This window comes from Plutella xylostella, chromosome 15 (assembly GCF_932276165.1).
Source record: "Plutella xylostella chromosome 15, ilPluXylo3.1, whole genome shotgun sequence".
Classification (NCBI taxonomy): Eukaryota; Metazoa; Arthropoda; class Insecta; order Lepidoptera; family Plutellidae; genus Plutella; species Plutella xylostella.
This window is the reverse complement of record NC_063995.1, coordinates 10,346,984-10,367,238: the sequence shown is the minus strand read 5'-3', so window position 1 is coordinate 10,367,238 and position 20,255 is coordinate 10,346,984. Positions and strand designations below refer to the sequence as shown.

The window sequence follows — 20,255 nt, the reverse complement described above, 5'->3', positions numbered from 1 at the left end:
AACATAATAAGGTGTATCTTAAGTCTTAAACTAAAAGTTTTTACTGATTTCAGGGCACGTATAGGTGGGGGTAAATTATTCCAACATTTACTGGCAGAATACTTAAAAGTACCCCGGAATGCTGCTGATTTGAAGCTTGGCGTCACCAGCAAATAAGAAGAAGCTCGCGTGTTGTGCCTGTTGTGAGTACGGGACCAATCCAATTTGCTATAGAGGTAACTAGGGGAACCTGTTTTAATAATTTTAAATAATAAGGTTGCAAAATGAAGTTGTCTTCTTGCCTGTAATTTTAACAGATTAGAATTATTAAGATAAGGGGTAACATGCGCGCGTGGAGCAATGTTGAAGCAAAAACGAGCGCATGCATTTTGCACCCTTTGAATCAGTTTTTGCGATCGCGCCAGTAGACATGGGCCGTATACTGTGTCTGCATAGTTTAGTTTTGAAAGAATTAATGTTTCACAAACTTTCATTCTTAAGTCTGTGTTAAGGTAAGGACGAATATTGTACAGTATTTTTATCTTATAAAAACAATTTCTTATGATATCTAACAAATGGGACTCAAAACGAAGATGTTGATCAAACTTAACTCCTAGATTTCGTGCTTCTCGCACACGTTCTATACTATTTCCCTGAATTCTTATGTCTGGCTGAAGGTTTTCAATATTTTGTATCTGTTTTTTACTTCCTATAATTAGATATTTAGATTTCAATGGATTAAGCACAAGGGAGTTCCTTGTCGACCAGTCTGCCACGCGGTCTAAGTCGTCATTTATTTTCTCTATAACAGATTCAAAGTTATCCGGAGAACACGATAAATACAATTGTAAATCATCGGCATATATATGGTAGTTGCAATTATTTATGATTCTTGTGATATCAGTACAATACAGAATAAAAAGTATAGGGCCAAGTATGGAACCTTGGGGAACGCCTCGGTTAACGGGAAAAGGACAGGATTTTACTGTAGTACCGTCACTTTTTCGTAGCTCTACTATTTGAGATCGATTTGAGAGGTAGCTCTTAAACCAGCAGACCGTACCATCATCAAATCCATAGTATACAAGCTTAGATAAAAGTAGTTCCACATTTATTGCATCGAAGGCGCGAGAAAAATCAAGCAAGACTAATATAGATCCCTTTCCAGTATCTTGTGCAGTAAGGATTCCATCAACTACATCAAGTAGTGCGGTCGCGGTACTATACCCCTTACGAAATCCTGATTGAACAGTCGGCAATATACCATTAATTTCTAAGTATTGTGTTACCTGATCGCAGACTGCTCGCTCCAATACCTTAGACAGACAACACAATAGACTGATTGGCCGTAGGTCTTTGACAGTGCTAGGGTTTGCAATTTTAGGTATTGGTCTAACAAGGGCCAACTTCCACATATGAGGAAAGGTATTGGTCCTAATTGACTCATTTATAATGTGAGTTATTATATCTATAATGTTTGGAACGCACAGTGCTATCATATTTAAGGCAATTTGGTCTACTCCTTTGGCATTTGATTTGAGCCGTTTCAATATTAGAGAAACTGTATCTGCCTTTATAGGTTTTAAAGCAAATTTAGCCAAGCTATATTTGTTCTGTGAAAAGAAGCTAATTTCTTCTGAACTAACCTCCCCATCACCAGGTACATTTAAATAAATTCTATTTATATCATCAGCATCTGTAAAATGTGACGGAAGATCTTGCTCGTCATGGCTACGAAGTACGGTTTGCTTCATTTTCTTCCAAAGCAGTGCAGGATTTTTTTGTTGGTTTATGTGGTAGTTGAAGTATGCTTGTTTTTCGCAGAATAATGCGTGGTTAACTTGGGATTTAAGTTCTTTATAGTATTCTTTGTGCGTGTCTAAATTAGTATTTTTAAAACGGCGGTGAGCTTCATCTCGAAGTCTCATCATAAGCTTAACATTATCCGTGATCCATGGGTATTTAAATTCTTTTATTTGAATAGTTTTTTCAGGAGCATGTAAATCAAATAAACCATTGATACAATTGCTGAGAGCTTCGATCATCTTATTTACATCCTGTAGCATCTTAATGCCGTCAAAGTTAATTGCGTTAAGGTCATTGTTGAAATTTTCTACGACAATGTCGTTAAGTGGTCTATACTTAACCCATCTTGGAGTCGGTTTATTCTTTTTAATTTGAAATTGAACCGAGATCATTGCGTGACTGCCTAGTGTTGGAACATGATCAACCTTCATAGCTCGTACTCTGGCATCGGTGCACACGACGTCTATGAGTGTGGATGAAGTGTTTGTAAAATGTGTCGGTTCTGAAATTATTTGTATGAGACTAAAACTATGAACAAAGTCGCGGAGCTGTCTGTATTTGTCAGTATTTACATTTAACATGTCCACATTAAAATCCCCAGTCAATATAATTTTATCGTACTGTGAAAATGATGAGATTGATGTGCTTAATCCATCCAAAAACATATTTATTTCTTGTACCGGACGTCGATACGCGGTTCCTATTAACATTTTAACTGAGTTAACCGTACAACGGAGCCACATTTGTTCAACTGAGGGGGTTGGAGGGTGAGGACATACTCTTACGCTTAACCCTTGTCTCACGTAAAACCCTACCCCTCCTCCTCTGTCGGGGTCGCGGGTCCCGAGAGCGCGACGAGGCCGGGGCAGGTGTTTCAAACGATACCCGGGTATCACGGGGGCCTTTCCTTCCTCTTGAGCACGTAACCATGTTTCGTTTATAGCCATTATGTCCACTTTGTGTCGCTGCATTGCTATAATAAATTCATCGTGTTTGGTACCTAGTGATCCCGCATTGAAAAGTCCAACTGAAAAATATTTATCTATAGGCATTTTATGTAGTTTAATACGTATGAAATTACATTGCGTAGGTAAATATATACTATAATTGTGTAACGTGTGTAAAGTATAGATAGAGTAGTACATATTAATATATAATCATAAACCAAGTCAGCCCGTCCATTCGTAATTACCACCGAGAAACAGCCACAAAGACAGATCAAAAGTAACATATTAACAGAAGAAACGCAAAGTACACACAAATACATATAGGCAACACAGAAACAAGTTATCTTTCTAAACAGGCTATCAGTTGACAGTAATACAATTAGGTTACACAAATACAAAAACAATAAGTACAAGTAGGCATACATCTCATAGTCCGCCATTTTTAAGACACCAGAGCTGAGCCAAAAACCCGTGTCAGGTCTCCCTCTGAACGAATCCAGTGACGCGCTTTCCCTTCCTCCTGTCGTGCATACACCCTTCCTTGTCTCGTCCACACAAAGCGCCAGTGAAGCTGCTTCTTTGCTTCACGCGCTTTGTTGAAGAGAATTCGGTTGGTTTTTGTCAGCCGGTCATTAACGTAGAAGGGGCGGGGGGCGGCAGACAAGCCCAGGTCGGCGGTGGTGGCTCCGCGGCGGACGCGAGCGCTTTTCATTAGCTCGTCCTTGAGCGCACGCCGCGTCACTCGCACCACGAGAGGCCGAGGCCGCTCCGCCGAGCCGCCCGCCCCCGCACCCTCCCCGCTCTCTCCCGAAGCTCGGCCGGAACGATGACGCGGCCCCACTCTCTCGGCGCTGACTATATCCCGCTCATCAAGCTTGACGCCAAGTTTAGTCGCGACCAGGGCCACAATTTGCAACGGGTTCTCGCCGTTTTCCTCCGGAATATGACTGAACTCCAAGTCGTTCAGGAGCATGTCTTGGTCTTTCTCCTGTATTTCTAATTTAAGGTCAGCTATCATCTCTTCCAGCTTCCCAGTACCGGACACTGCCATCTTGGTCTCCAACTCGACTACTCGGGCATCCATTTTTGTCAGCCGACTATCGGCTTCAGACATAGCTGACCTCAGATCAGACATTTCCGTCCGGAATTGTCTAATTTCCTCCCGGACTGCACGAAGGTCGTTCCTGAAGAGGCGTATTTCAAGGCCCAGCTCGACTTTGGACTCCTCCGACAGGTCGCTGGCCGCGGTGTTACCGGAGACCTCTGCAGCGTACACCACCTCCATGACGTCAGGTTCTGCGTGTGAGGGAGCGCCTCTGACCGGGGTGTCGGCCCTGTTGTCCCTAGGGACATGTCGCTTGCATTCGACGCATATCCAGGTGGCGGGAATCTTGTCCTTTTCAGTTAGACCGAGGCAGGGCAGGTGGTAAATCACCTTGCATTTGTTGCATTTAGCGCCCCCTGTTGGCCCCATGAATTTACCACAACCGCCACACTTAGCCATAGTTAGTTGTAAGAGTTAAGTTAAGGGTGTCAGCGTATTTAGTAGTACTGCAAGTCGATGCTAGATGGCGCCAATATATGTCCGATGATTTATTTAATACGAAGAATTGGGTAGATTATGATTACCGAAGTGTCCGTTGTGTCACAAAAATGTCAATATGACCACTTTATGTTAATTAATTCGGCAATTGCATAAAACAATTCACTTTTTACACTGTAAAACGAGCGATTTCACTGTGAATAACAATATATGTAACTAGTTATAAGGTGAACTTTAATATACGCGTATACTATTCACTGACCGATCGTTTTTTATTCTGTTTACTCAGAAAATCCGTACGTAAGTAACTCTGTCGCAGCTGTCCGTGACGTCACTCCAGAAGACTGTAGCTAAAGTAGTGTGCTGAGTAGCTATAATACATAGACTTACAAATTATGAATTTTAAACTGTATTCTTATCTGAGATAATTATGTTATAATAACCTACATAATTATTTACGCTGTATCAATATACCTAATAATTTATATTTATTATTAGTTTCTTACTTCTTTATTCAGGTACTTATAATTTTTCAAAATATAATCTGACTGATTATAGGTGTGTACATTTCACAGCGGTTAAACACTGTGGTTATTTTTATTATACATTTACTATGTTATTACAAGATACAAAAAAATATACTTATCGTTAGTACCATTTTTTGAAATGACGAAGAGACCTCTAGCGACATCTAGGTAGTTTTACAGGAAGTTTTCGCAAGTCATGGACAGACATTGCTGTTTCAGTTACAGCTTTCTGCATAGATAGAGCACATTGAGTGGGTCCGCGTTGTTCTTGGATAGAGCATGTCATTGGAAATCTTGGGTAAATATTCTGACTGTCGGATAACATTTCTCAGCGCAATTATGTGGATATAGAATGCAATGTTTCAATCATTTTAATGCAATATACGCCAATAATATACCTACAACGCTGTTTTTAGGGTTCCGTAGCCAAAATGGCAAAAACGGAACCCTTATAGTTTCGTCATGTCCGTCTGTCCGTCTGTCCGTCTGTCCGTCTGTCACAGCCGATTTACTCGGAAACTATAAGTACTACAGTGATGAAATTTGATGGGAATATGTGTTGTATGAACCGCTACAAAAATATGACACTAAATAGTAAAAAAAAGAATTGGGGGTGGGGCCCCCCATACATGTAACTGAGGGATAAAATTTTTTTTTCGATGTACATACCCGTGTGGAGTATCAATGGAAAGGTCTTTTAAAATGATATAAAGTTTTCTAAAAAACATTTTTCTTAAAGTGAACGGTTTTTGAGATATCAGCTCTCAAAGTCGTAAAAAGTATGTCCCCCCCCCTCTATTTTTATAACTACGGGGTATAAAATTCTAAAAAAAATAGAGGTGATGCATGCTAATTAACTCTTTCAACGATTTTTGGTTTGATCAAAGTATCTCTTATAGTTTTTGAGATAGGTTGATTTAACTGTAATTTTGGTTAAGTTATTGTGCTTACTACGGAACCCTTTGTGCGCGAGCCCGACTCGCACTTGGCCGGTTTTTTTTTTCTAAAAACCTATATACAACCATACCATAACAAGTAACTAGACATCACTCCAACCTTCTGTAAGAACACAAAACGGGGAAATAGGTAAAAGCTATAAAAGCTAAAGCTCACAGCAAAATTATTAAAACCTATAAAGCCATAAGGGTCATTTTACTCTGTCATGTTTACCTATTAACACTACCGCGGCTCGGTTCACGCGTAGGTAGTTTTGTTTTCTCAACGATGCCACACGAACTTAGATTAACAATATATGCACGATGGAATGTCAGTAATCAGTATCAGTGATCATAAGACGGGTTGGAACAAATAACACCCCACTTCTACCACTGAACTCTCATTTTGAATTATAGTTAGGTTAGAATATTTGTGACTTTGGTCATTGGTGGTTGTCATTAGGTTGACCTTAAAACGGTTTGACAGTAAACAAACTGCGGGCAGTTTTGTTTGAGGCAGTATCTAGTTCGTATATCGTCAATCTAAGTGTTTTCCTGAGCGTGCTCAGCGACTGATGCCACACGAATAAATAAATGGAGACAAATATTCGCGGCGGCAGATAATTTAGCAGGTCATTGAATGCCATTAGCCTGCAGCGACGTGGAGCCTACTCTGATCCTGCGAATGCTACGGTGCCAAGCTTTAGCACCCTGAAAGCTGCCAATATAAGTCTAGATGCTAGCTAGTGCTGTAGTGTGTAGATGCTGAAAGCTCTAATTAAATTGACGCTTACGTTGCCACTGCATGGGTTCGTTATCGACGTAGATAAACGTCACTATATTGCGATTCGCCATAAATGCGGCTCTGTGATTGGTGGAACGCGTATTAAACAAACTTATCGACGTCAATAACAGCCCGTGAAGCGGCCGCTAATAACCACAGACGCGCTAAGAGGAATTATATCGCGATATATTATGTACAGCTTTCAGCAATAGCTGAAATATTTATTTACTTATAAACACTTTATTGTATTCATAGAAAACACAGTTACAAAAATGGGACTCGAAAGTAGTGTATATGTCGCAGGCATCTGGTTTAATCTCCTGTTTGATTGAACCGCTAGCCCGTTCATTGGATGACGCTTTTCAGTTGAATGACTATAAAACAACTCGTCAAGTGGTTGACTGTAACGTCCAACGTCTTGACTGAACGTTATTCAGCGAAGTCGTTAAATGGGATATAGTATAGCAACTTTGTAATGTCTGGTTAGGATGAACATGACCAGACAAGAGTCAACAAAAAGACTATGTTACAAAGCTCTCATCTCACAAATTAACTAAACAATAACAATAAACGTACCTTGATATTGTTGTTCATAATTATCCAGTTTCAGCACATTTTTTTCTTTGAAACTATCCGCCGGCGGTGTAATAATAGGTAAATCCATGTTGTCACACTATTTTAACATAAATAAAGCACTTGAAAGCTAATTTATTTGCAAAAAATAACAATACAAGTGCTATTTGTGTCAGCTGTTCGCTGTTAGACGCCATATTATGCTTATAAGTAAGTCGGCGGTACCATGATCGCCTGGCATTGTAAACCGGCTAATAGTACCTACTACTATTGTGCACTTTTATTTACTTTTAGTTTATGTTTTGTATTTCTACTCATTCTACCCTTTCTAATATTTAATATTTATTACTTAATACATTTGATACAGATTGTACATATTACATTTTATCTATATACCTACCTACCTTACACAAACACTGTCTCACCCACTATTTATTTATTTCTTTCCACAATTATAACCTATGTAATTATTAATATATTATCACATAACACAACTCATCATAATTAATATATATATACCAACTTCGCGTTCGTGACTGAGGTCAACACAAGGGCCAGCTGAAAACCAGCGCTGTGGCCTCACTGTCCATAGCATATGCTGAGCTGGTGCCGTTTTGACACTCTGGACAGTAACCTTTATTTGTTTTGTTTGTTCTATATTAAGTATTCTCTTTATTTTGTTGTTGTTTCTTTTATTTATTTTTTTTGTCTTATTATTCTGTCTCAGTGTGTCAAATAAATGTATCTTTCTTTCTTTCTTTCTTTATATTTGTTTTATTCACCACCTGACTGATTTTAAGTCCGCTAACTAGTTGGACGTTTTGTGACGCTTGTACAATCAACGTTCGGCCTAGTCATACAACTGAATAGCGTCATCCAATGAACGGGCTAGCGGTTCAATCAAACAGGATATTAAACCAGATGCCTGCGACATATACAAAGGCGGGCTTATTGCCAAGAAGCAATTTCTTCCAACCAACATTTATTATTATTTATATTAACTAATATTAATCTCAAATTAGTCGTATGCTGGGAGTTGGCACAGTTTTCCCGATGTATAAACCTCATAGCCCGCAGGGGTTAATATGTTGAAACGTACGTATTATCGTATTGAATTTAATTCATCGTTATGTGTTTGTTCCCTCAATCCGGTATTCACTTTGACAATTTAACACTTCATCCGGTGATTGTTTCCGTCGATCGACACACAGACACCTCAAACTTCTAACACCTGTTTTACAGTAAAAGGTCAAACCCATCTAAAGAATATTACTCGAACTATAGTAAAAAGGTTACGCATTTTATACAAAAAATCCTTTTCAACCTTTCTTGTCCTGTTACTTATTCTTACAGATATCGGGAAGGTAACAACATTAGAGGGATTTATTGTGCTCTCCCGTAATACTCGTAGGTATTTTTATTTTATTTATTAGTATCGTAGGTAGAAAGCGGACATATTGGGTCGAATTTAATAACAATTTGTCGAAACGTTTATTATTGAATCTGCACCGAGCCGTCCAGGGAACTTTTGAGTAGATTTGTTTTCATGATATCATTTTGTTTTTAAATTGACTGCAGGTTGACTGGTAGAGAATGCTCTTAGCATTAAGTCCACCTGACATCTACTTTTGTAAATTGTGCAATAAATAAATAAATAGCTACAATAAAGAGCAATGAAACCTGACTCCTCTGAAATAAATCTAGATAAATGCGTGAGATCGTGCTTGTCGGTAGCGGTTGCAGTCACCTAGACCGCTCGTGCGTTTAGATGTAAACATTTTTATAATACTGTACATACGCCATAATGTTTGATATGTCGTGAGTCGTGACTGCTGTCGCTATCGCGCCCGGAGAGTCTACGTACATATTATTATTATTATTAAATTCTTTATTGCACATAGTAAATGTATACTTTGGTACAAAGGCGAACTTAATGCTAGCAGCATTTTCTGCCAGTTAATTTTGGTGATGTTGAAAAAGTTATTAGTAGTGCTTACGATAGAAGATGGTCTAAATTGAGTACCTAACCAAAATATTAATATAACTATACCTATACAATATAAATAATGATATACATGATACATACATAAATACATCACATACATACACAAATACATACATAAACTTAAAATTACTATCATCATCATCACACAGATATATAGGGATCAGTTAAGCTGAATGTTCTGCTCTTGGAGGTGGTGGAGACGAACTACGTACATACGGTCGGTGACTTTAAACCTGCAAAGAATCTTTTATATTAGGACCTGCACATCTAAAATTCGGTCGCAACCAACGATACTACAAAGAATTCAGCCGAGCTTTGTCCCCATTGTGCCGGCGGTAATGGACCCGCGAGATGAATTAATAAGAGGTGCAGCTCGGCGGGCCGAGCGGTCTAGTCGGGGACAGAGAAGAATGTTCCCGAATATTCAGAGGGCAGGTCAGAAGGTCAGATGGGATAGCGCATTTTTAACCATCTGAAAAGGCTTGGTAGCCTTATGATAGGATCGCTGGTAGTTGAAGCAATGTTTATTTGTATAAGAAGAAAGGTTATTAACATGTAAGAAATCTTAATACCGAGATACAGATTCCGGCATAGTGACATCTATATAAATACATAAAAACTACTTGATAACTGAACATACCGCCCACCAAGAACGTACGTTCTTCATTACCACCCTCACCATCACGTCAAGGGGGTAACTCCACAAGATGCATGGACTTGATAACAAGCTGATAAGGACCTACATGCATCCTGTGTGCTATAAGATGTGGCTGGTATATACAGTTATTTACATAAATTTTACAAAATAATTTTGATAAGAGCTATAAATTTACAATATAATTTTGATGAGATCTTCCGTCTTCGCTGTTGCCGTTGTCACTGGCACCGCTGAAGTGGCAGGCGATAGGCACGACGACGCTCCGCTCGTGAGTGTCGCCGCTGGCATCCTGTCACCGGGTGCACTGGATCGCTGCTGATGTCTGCATTGTCTCTGGCACCGCTCAAGTGGCAGGCGATAGGCACGATGACGCTCCGCTCGTGAGTATCACCACTGGCATCCTGTCACCGGGTGCACTGGACCGCTGTTGCTGGGGCCGCTGACTCCGGTTAAGTTGACCCGAAGCGCGCCTTGATGGGATGTCCTGGTGCCGCTAAGTGATAGGCGCGGTGGCGCAGGCCGCGGCGCCACTGCTAGCACCCATCAATGGGCACACCGGAGCTCGACTGCTGGTGCAGCCATCCCTACCGGAACGATCCTCGGATCGCCCGGTTGACGCCTTCGGAGACGATGCGTCTCTGATTTCTAGCGTCTGCTCACAAAGTGGTTACTACTAGGGTGGTGTGGTCAGTGAAGGACCATGAAAAGGCTTGGTAGCCTTATGTTCGGATCGCTGGTAGTAGAAGCAATGTTTATTTGTATAAGAAGAAAGGTTATTAACATGTAAGAAATCTTAATACCGAGATACAGATTCCGGCATAGTGACATCTATATAAATACATAAAAACTACTTGATAACTGAACACCATCGACGGAAAAAGATGGGTGTTATCAGTTTAAGATGTCTATGTATCTGACTGTGGTAGCGTAGCGTTTGTATTTAAATAAAACTCAAACTAAACTCAAAATTTTTTATTCATCGTAAAAATATAAAATTTTCTGATGAACGTCAATTTTTACAAACTACTCTCCGTTCGGATAAGGGGGGCTCTTTCTGTCTAAGGAGAAGAACGGAGGCAAGAAACTCCTGAGCCATCTTTTCAAAAAAAGACTTAATACTAGTAGTAAATAATCGCTATCGGATCCAATAATAGTTCATAGAACAAGCTGTAGAAAAAAGTGTGAATTTCGAAATATACCTACCTTGCAAGACCCTGTACCTAAACGTTATTTATAAATATCACCTGCAAGCTTATATTGGAAATTATATTGTAAATAACACATTAATGTGATCAATTTTTAATCAACACCTACGTTATGGCATTGGCAAGTGCTCTTAAAAGCTTATAAATGGACTTTATTATAAAAGCATAATAAAAACTATTTTTAACGGTAAACATAAAATCACCTGCTGATTAAATATTTTTGTAGCTGTTTCATATTGTTTAACATCGAATAAAAGTGATATTGTACTACATTGAAACCTGTATAACCCAAAAAAAACATGATAGTTTCCGCTAGAGGCACTTTGTATGCGAGAAAACAAACTTTTATAGTTTTCAACAAACTATCAAACTTGCGCTAGATGTACAGGTATAAGCATCTTGCTATACACGAGCTACTTAGTTAAATTAAATAGCTGTTACAGGAAGTTCCCATCAAACTCCAAACTATCAAACTGAACACAACTACTTACGGCGGTTTCCGCGCACACTTCAATATTACAGGAGAGCCTGACGTTTCCGCTACTTTGTACACGTAACATTGGTGACTTAGATTAACAATATGCAAACAAGATGGTGTAAGTATTACATTAAAAAACAAAGCAAAAGTTCTCTCTGGCGTGAAAAGCTTACCCGACAGAGCTACCATCGCTCTTTGAGGCTCGTGAGGGCTCTATGTCCAGTAGTAGGTACACTATTGTTTGCCTAATCATTATAAAAATATATTATTTTAGGGAAAATCCCCAGAATTTTCCTTTCAGGTGCTAATGAGGGATATCATAACTTCAGAGTGACAGATCTCTAGTAGGCGTCTTTATTCCCGAGTTATTTCAATTTCGTTTTACATTTTAACGTCGATCTCCCAATTTCTAACGAACTTTACTCACTTTGATAATGAAGTACATACAATTTTGAATAGGCGACCGCGTCGGACGACGCTGAATAGAGTTCTGAAACTTTGCCATCCATTGAGAAATCTCATTAAAACTTACATTTACAACGTTACAGTTTAAATAAGCATGTTCCAGAGAAAAATTTTGGTAAAATTTATAAGCTATTCTATACGTTTGAAAAGGCTAAGCAAAAGTATTATGATTATCCTAATTCTAACTAATATTATAAATACGAAAGTAACTGTGTCTGTCTGTCTGTCTGTAAATCTTTCACGACAAAACTACTGAACGTTGATTTTGAATTAAATGTGGCATACAGACGGTCTAGACCCTGAGAAAGATCATATGCTACTTTTTATCGCGGAATTCTGAAGGGAAAACTTTTTAGGGCGAAATGAAGCTCGCGGAAAGACCTAGTTCTATATAAGTAAGCTTATAAGATTACTTTTCCAAACATTCAAATTCGTCCCATTGTCCAAGTTTGCGCGAGATATGCTAATTTGAAAGAACTCGTATGTCCAAGGACACGCGAGGAACTCTCCGCAACTCGGACAAAGAGCTTTTGAGGTCTGTTCGGTAGTTTGAGGGTCTGACGTTATCGAGGCGCCAGATTGTGATCTGGACAGACGTCGGCGTCTTTGTGTCGCGCACAATAGTAGGACCTATTGTCGGGCGTCACTGTCGCACCGGGTCTGTAGTGCTACGAGACTCTCGTTATAGGCAAATGTGAGATAGGTGTTAGGTAGGTAGGTAGGTTAGGTATTTATTTGGGTTGCGAGCCAATTCCAATGAAAACCACTGCCGTATGGTTGTATTGTAACCACAGGGGGGTCACTCTCTAAATCGACGAAAATTGTCACGCGATCGGTACGCTTAATACAACGAAATATAAGCCGATCGCAATGAAGTCCGTATTGGATATGTGTAAGCGCTGCAGTTTTGCTTTTCCGAAGCTTCGGAGCGCTGCTCTATGTTATGATCATCATCATCTCAGCCATAGGACGTCCACTGCTGAACATAGGCCAACGATTTCCATTTTGTCCAAACGCAGGCGGCCCGCATCCAGTGCTTCCCCGCGGACTTGACTATATCTTCCGTCCATCTCGCGGGGGGCCGCCCAACGCCGCGTTTGCCGGTACGTGGTCTCCACTCGAGGACTCTGCTCTATGTATAGAGTGATGATTCTCGTTTGTCCGTTCGTCGATTTGGAGTGACCCCCTTGCGGCTACAACCACTGGCAGTGGTTTTCATACATTAAATCGGTTTCGCCAATTATCCGATACATTGTAGTTGTAAAGCCGTCCAGAGGGGCCAGTATCCAATTTAAATATTGAAATTGGACGAACCAAAAGATAATTTCATGAATTCCAGCTAAAACTGCACATATACACGAAGGAAAAGATAATGGTGCAAAGAAAGATTTACTTTACACAATATTGTACGTTGGAACCTTTATAGTTAGCATTAGTATCAAATGTAAGTATGTAACTACATAAAGGGTACTCATGATACTAGGTAATTACCAATTCATTTTAAGTCATGGTAAGCTGGACTAAGCTGGAGCGAGGCCTAAAATAGGCGGAAGTGGTACGTTAGTACACCACTGGGGTGCCATAGGACAACAACAACAACAATATCTCTGACCTTAGATTAACAATATACGAACAAAAGTGGAGTGACAGTGCAAAACAAACCTCTCGACAAAATATAACAGCCCACTTCGCTCTTATTTGGATTCCTTCGGTTAGAAGATTTGTGACAGTATAAATTGGTACAGCAACTGTCATTAGATTGAACTTAAAACGGTTTCACACTAAACAAAACGCGGACAGTTTTCTCTGTGTTTCTTTGACACTCCATCTGGTTCATACATTGTCTATCTAAGTCCCTGCTAGACGTACCTCCTTCTTCTTGGCGTAGTAGAGCGTGCGGCCGCGCAGGCGGAAGTAGCGGCGCTGCCAGCGCTGGAAGCTGCGCGTCTGCTTCATCAGGTACCCCTCCTTGACCACGGGCTGCGGGGACAGATAGAGAGGCATTTATTTGACAAACTAAGAAAAACAACAATAAAAATTGAGAAAATAATACAACACAAAACAATTACACCAACAATTATAGAAAATATAATTCATAATATATTTAGTTATAGTAAAATTTACGATGAAGAAAGTAAAAATTAAGTAAATCAGCCAAAAGGCTTTGACTTTCAGCATAGTATACAAAAAATACAGTTGGGCGCTAGACCTCTACAGCTTGAATGAATTATGGGATTCTTTTCGGAAGCTCAACCTAAAATTTCTTAATTTTTATAATATTCGTATTTTTCTTAACTTTTCTAGAAGTTTGTGTAACAGAGTTTTTTATAGTGATACAATATGAAGGAGAAATCTCAAGACATCTTTATGAATAAGGAAAGAATAAGTCGAACATAGAACCTCATCCTTTATTTTTAATTTTTTTTAAAAAATCTAAAATAAATAAATACCAAAAAAATTATATAGGTACTTTAGTTGTACGTATACAAAATTTCAGACTAAGGAAGAACGAAATATTAGGGTAGACATATTTCAGTCTTCACAGCACCACAGCCAGTGAAAGTTCTCGTACCTACTCCCTGAAGAGCTTTTTTATTTTATTTTAAAATATTTTACACCGTAGTGGATACACTTACGTATCCTTTACTACCGTTTTATGCGTCGTTTTATTGCTCATTGGTAATGTTTTAAGTGCTAAGAGGATGAACAGTAGAAATAGGGTTAACGCTATAAAAGTGGTTGAGGTGCCTGTTGCACTAAAGGTAAACTTAAGTACTCACGTTGGTAACTTTAAGTAAGTATATCGATGATTCAATATATAAACTAACTAAACTTTCTATGTATAACCAAGTAGCTAAATACACTCAGGAGCAATGCAAAAGTTCCAGTGACAATAGCACCAAATTACTCTGTTTTGAAAAATCACAAAAAATATATTATTTTTTTTTCATTTTAAAATATTGGCTTTTGTGACTTTTCAAAACTCGTAGAACAAAAGTTGTGTAGAATGACGCCCTGAGTCACCCCCTTTCGGCTTAGCATACACTTTTTGCATCACCCTGTATAATCATCGACATTATGCACCTCCGTCAGGGCGTAGACAAGGATCTGAAGTGCAAGTGAAAGCCGCTTAAAGGCTAATAGAAGGCTAACGACTTGAAAGGTCAAGTTCTCTTTTTACACGCTCTAAAGCTCTCCTCCGGCGAATATTAAAAGCTTTCAACAGATATCGTTAATGAGCCGACTGGACTATTACCCCCTTATTCATAAAAAAGTTAGTGGACGCTTTAGCTATTGAACTGTTTTGTCACTCTCTGAAAGAGAACAATCTGTTCTTTGACAGAGAGGGACAAAACAGTTCAATAGCTAAAGCGTCCACTAACTTTTTTATGAATAAGGGGGTAATAGTCCAGTAGGCTCATGGTTAAGCTCTAAATGGTTTTAGGTAGTATTGTTTTTACATTCGCGAGCAATGACAAAGTTCCAATAACATATGGAACGGCAATGGCAGATGGAACTTTTTCAATGCTCGCGAGTGTGAAAATTAATACGTAAGAAGTTTATTGGCCATTACTAAATAGAAACACTCAATAATTAATGTAAAAAACCGGCCAAGTGCGAGTCGGGCTCGCGCACAAAGGGTTCCGTAGCAGCAAATCAAAATTACAGTTAAATCAACCTATCTCAAAAACTATAAGAGATACTTTGATCAAACCAAAAATCGTTGAAAGAGTTAATTAGCATGCATCACCTCTATTTTTTTTAGAATTTTATACCCCGTAGTTATAAAAATAGAGGGGGGGGGACATACTTTTTACGACTTTGAGAGCTGATATCTCAAAAACCGTTCACTTTAAGAAAAATGTTTTTTAGAAAACTTTATATCATTTTAAAAGACCTTTCCATTGATACCCCACACGGGTATGTACATCGAAAAAAAAAATTTCATCCCTCAGTTACATGTATGGGGGGCCCCACCCCCAATTCTTTTTTTTACTATTTAGTGTCATATTTTTGTAGCGGTTCATACAACACATATTCCCATCAAATTTCATCACTGTAGTACTTATAGTTTCCGAGTAAATCGGCTGTGACAGACGGACAGACGGACAGACGGACAGACGGACATGACGAAACTATAAGGGTTCCGTTTTTGCCATTTTGGCTACGGAACCCTAAAAACAGCCAGTTTTGTCCGAAACGACATTAGCTTCTAAACTACGACCTGGGTATTTGGAGGTAGGCTCAAAAAATTTAATTATAGTGCCACAACAAACTTATCTGTTCCGGTGACAGCTCAAATAAATCTCTAATATTTCTTAATTCTATAAGATTTTAAGTTTGCTCGTATTGTTATTTCGCTCTTGCGGTGTTAATAAACCCATCTAATGTTTTAAAATATACAATTCATTAGTAAGTAATGAGATATGGATCAATTAAGTTCGCCCGTTGGTCTGATGATCTGCGGAAGGTAGCGGGAAGCCGCTGGATGCAGATGGCGGGTGACCGTTTGGGGTGGCGATCGTTAGGAGAGGCCTATGTCCAACAGTGGACTACGGAAGGCTGAGAGAGAAGTTCGCTGTCAACGGAACAGATAAGTTTGTGGCACTATAGCATTGTAAGGGCTTGAAATGTGTCAGTTTTAGGTTTAGGAAAAACACTTCCAAGGAGGTTATGTTTTTTTTCAAATGGCGGCGCTAGTTGGCCTTACACTTCACTTTAAAGTGCTATCTCAGTGGCAAGTATACAACTATACATATACACAACTGTAATGTATTACTCGGTATTGAATTACTGTGCTTTACGTTTTCTCTTCTATAAATGTTCAATAGTTACTTACATTATTGCACGCGTACGCAATATTATTGGTACCTGCACGCGGACGGCGCACTAATCTAGTTTCCAGCAAGCACACCTCCCCGGGGGCGGCCCCAATCGGAACAATGCCCAAAGCAATCTGTTACAGACAAACAATGAAGGAACTTGTGGCCTTTGGAGTTAAATCGCCTGGATACTTGCCGTCCGAGGGACAAGCTAACTCTGCACATGAGTCGTGGAATTAGAAACGTTTGTGTAACAAGATCCCAAGTGCAGCCTCATACATTTTAATATTTTTATTGGTTATCTGGAAGAAATGTTTTTAATAATAAGACTGTTTTGTGCCTATATTAGAATACGTTCAGCTAACGTTCCACCACCTTAATGTGTCATTAGCAATTTACAATCCACGCCTCTCAAACATCTGTCCGATCCATACAAGTTACGTGAGATTTCACAAGAAAGCAACTAATTTTGAATCTGTTTTATGGTCCTGAGAATATGTGTATTTTTTTGTTGATATTTAATCACACTATTGCATTTATCACCTTTCAAACGGAAGTACCTATATGAAGAAATAAATAAAAACAGAAACGAACTCACATGAAAACCATGTCGTGACGCGGGAGCAAAAAAAGTCTCACAACAGAACGAAAAGAGGGTTAAGTACTAAACGTCACGAGGCCTTCAGAGACAAAAGGCTCGCCTATCTCGACGTTCTTTTATACGTCTAGTTGTGCTCCAAGTATGCTCGCCTGCTCGCCGACTGGCTTCCAAGAATGCTTGGCTGAAAACTGTGGAAAGTTGGAAAAGACTGTGAAATAGGCGTGAGCAATCCGGCGGGTTTCAAGTATTTCGTCTTTGGAAACCGTTGATGATTACCGAATAGGGTCGTGCTCACAAGGGCCATCGGAAACTTAGATTAACAATATAGTACAAGATGACCGTTTGCTGTCAAACCCTAATGACAACTATTGTACCAATGAATAAGCAAGTTTTCAGACCGAACTAATTCAAAATAAGAGCTCAGTTGTTATTGGTCGAGACGTTTCACTCTATATTGTTCGTATATTGTTAATCTATGACACATTATACACTTACCCCCAAATACATAGAGCTTTTTGACACTTTACAATAGGTTTAAAATTGACGTTGTTTTATACGAATTTCATTTTTTTGACTGACGTAAAGCGTCGAAACTCGTGTGTTTCAAAGTAAATTTTAACCTTGTTGTAAATTAACAATTGGTGTTTTAATTTGAGGGCTAGCTTGTAGTCTTTATTCGGCAAATCAACCATCATCAAACATATCTGTCGTTCTAAAGAGCTTCAATATCCACATTATGAATTAGACACGTTTTATTTTTTTAGGGATTGTCTTAGAAAAGTGAGAAACTATTCCACGTAATAGTTAACTGCTATACATTTTAGGTACTTAGGTCCGATGATGACCAACATTATTAAAATTTGTCTTTTGGCGACCCATCGGCCGCCATTTTGTTAGGGTTCCACATATAACTATAAAATATGTATTACTTTTTTTTACACAGTATGGCGCAGTGGTTAGTTTACTGACGGGTGGCTTGCACCAAAAATTTCCTGTGCTGTTTTGCTTTCCTGTGCTGAAAAGCTGCTTTTTGGAAAATATTGAAGGGCGCTTCAACTAAAAAAACTATAAATTATAAAATCATCATAGGGTGGTACTGCGGAACCCGGCTCCGGCCGACCGACTCTCTCTGAGCCATTTTTTTATAATCTTATTGGGCGCATTGCCAAAACATAAATATGTCAAATAAAAGGCCTTATTAATAAGAATTTCCACCCACACCTCTTCACAGGGCAACGATCTGTTCTAAATAATAAACCACATGATTTGTTTAAAGAAAACTCTGACTTAGATTGCCGACATCCGTTTGATGTCGGAAAATCTTCTTCTTACTCGCTTAGGAAAATGTTTTACCGACTTTCAGAGTTCCAGTAAGTAATGTACTTCGATAAGTATCGAACTTTTTAAATCGATAAGTACTGAGTCAATCATATCTCAATAGATAGGATCATTTTATTTTCATGATATAATTTGGTACCTATGTTATTAATACGTATATCAACATACACGAAGGTGAACAGTTGGAAACAGAGCCCCCCTGTAATATTGCTAAAGTTGTATCCACAATTGAAAGTAAGAAAGAAAGCCTTTCTTTATTCATAAACTCATAAGCATCTTGGAACACACGTCCGTACTTGTTTATTTATTTATTCTTTAATTGCACAATATACGAAAGTATTCAGTTTTATTTATCAACATCAACCCTTTAATGAAATTGTGGAAACAGCGTGGTTGCGTTCAAATTACTCCAAACAATATACTGGCAAGACCACACAACGACTGCGGCTGACTCGATACACTCAAAAGCTACAAATATGGACTCAGCTTTATAAAATATGGTTTGAAAATATTGCGTATCTACATTTTCCGCGCGCCCTCTGGCGGTGTCAGGAGCAGAACAGAAGTGTTCGGAGCACGCACGACGCAATTTCAAAAATAGATCCCAACAGAGTTCCCCTGTATTACGAGTGTGTATGTTTACGCTTATAAAATTCATATAAGTAAATTAATTACAATTGCTTTGTACGTAACATACAAAAGGCTGTTGCAAAAAGGGTATACTTACGGCGGTAGGTACTCACTGTCCCGCATCACGCTGTGTGTTACGTGCAGTGAATTAACGATTGAGCGCACGTTTATTCGTTTTCTGTGTCTTAGACTGTGCGTATTTTCTATACAAACAGATATTTTGACGTGTGGGTGTCCATGCCCTACCTCTGGAGATGGCTTAAAGTGAGTATATTAAAATTATATACAAGTGCAGAAGACTTTAGACGATGACCTCACCTCTTTAAGTACCCTAAGGATTAGGAAAAGACTATAAGTCTCCCGTAATTATTTTTAAAGGTACTCGTTTAATGAATTTTATTATGTCCCTTCCCTATTCCCTTTCTATAGTTTTTCTGAGCCTTCGTTCATGAGTAAGTGGCTAACCGTGTACAACTAATGTGTGGCTTTGTTACTCTAACAATGTACACACTCACAGCATTTCTTTTGTTTCACATTTCACATCGGAGTTTTATAGAATGTTGCCAGAGCGTCGATAAGAATGAAGGAGGGTTTTGATTTCATTCTTTTCAGACATTTTTAAGGGGTTTTATTGTGAAGTATAATCACTACATAGTGTTAAAGTTGCTTTTGCGTCATGTTCGTATCATGTAGGTACAGATAAATATATAATACTTAAGCCTAAAATATGTTTAAAACTACACTATGGATTTTGAAACGGTTATCTTAATAAGTAATATATCTTTATACTTATTTAAGAAGAAGTACTCTTTCTTTATCCTGGTATTCCCACGTGCTTCACTTTGCCATAAATTCGTACGAATACAAATGTATTCAAGGGCGTACCCAGGATTTCAGCTAGGGAGGGGCAGCTCATTCCTGTTTCGAAATGATGGTCGGTCGGGTATATTTAAACAAA

General features: G+C 38.9%; 2 protein-coding genes across 2 annotated transcripts in view; both read right to left on the bottom strand.

The window, feature by feature from the left end:
• The window catches only part of LOC105383687 (diacylglycerol kinase eta), a 149,293-nt gene that overhangs the window by 122,743 nt on the left and 6,295 nt on the right, over positions 1-20,255 (bottom strand). Inside the window, exon 2 of the mRNA XM_048626022.1 lies at positions 13,775-13,885. Within this exon, the coding sequence (XP_048481979.1) occupies positions 13,775-13,885 (111 nt within the window). The remainder of the gene's footprint in view (positions 1-13,774; positions 13,886-20,255) is intronic.
• Positions 35-4,620, bottom strand: LOC125489631. Its single transcript, XM_048626021.1, has 2 exons — positions 3,671-4,620; positions 35-3,398 (listed from the first exon to the last, which is right to left on the bottom strand). Exons 1-2 carry the CDS (start codon positions 4,234-4,236, stop codon positions 3,365-3,367), a joined length of 600 nt encoding a protein of 199 aa, XP_048481978.1. The 5' UTR covers positions 4,237-4,620; the 3' UTR covers positions 35-3,364.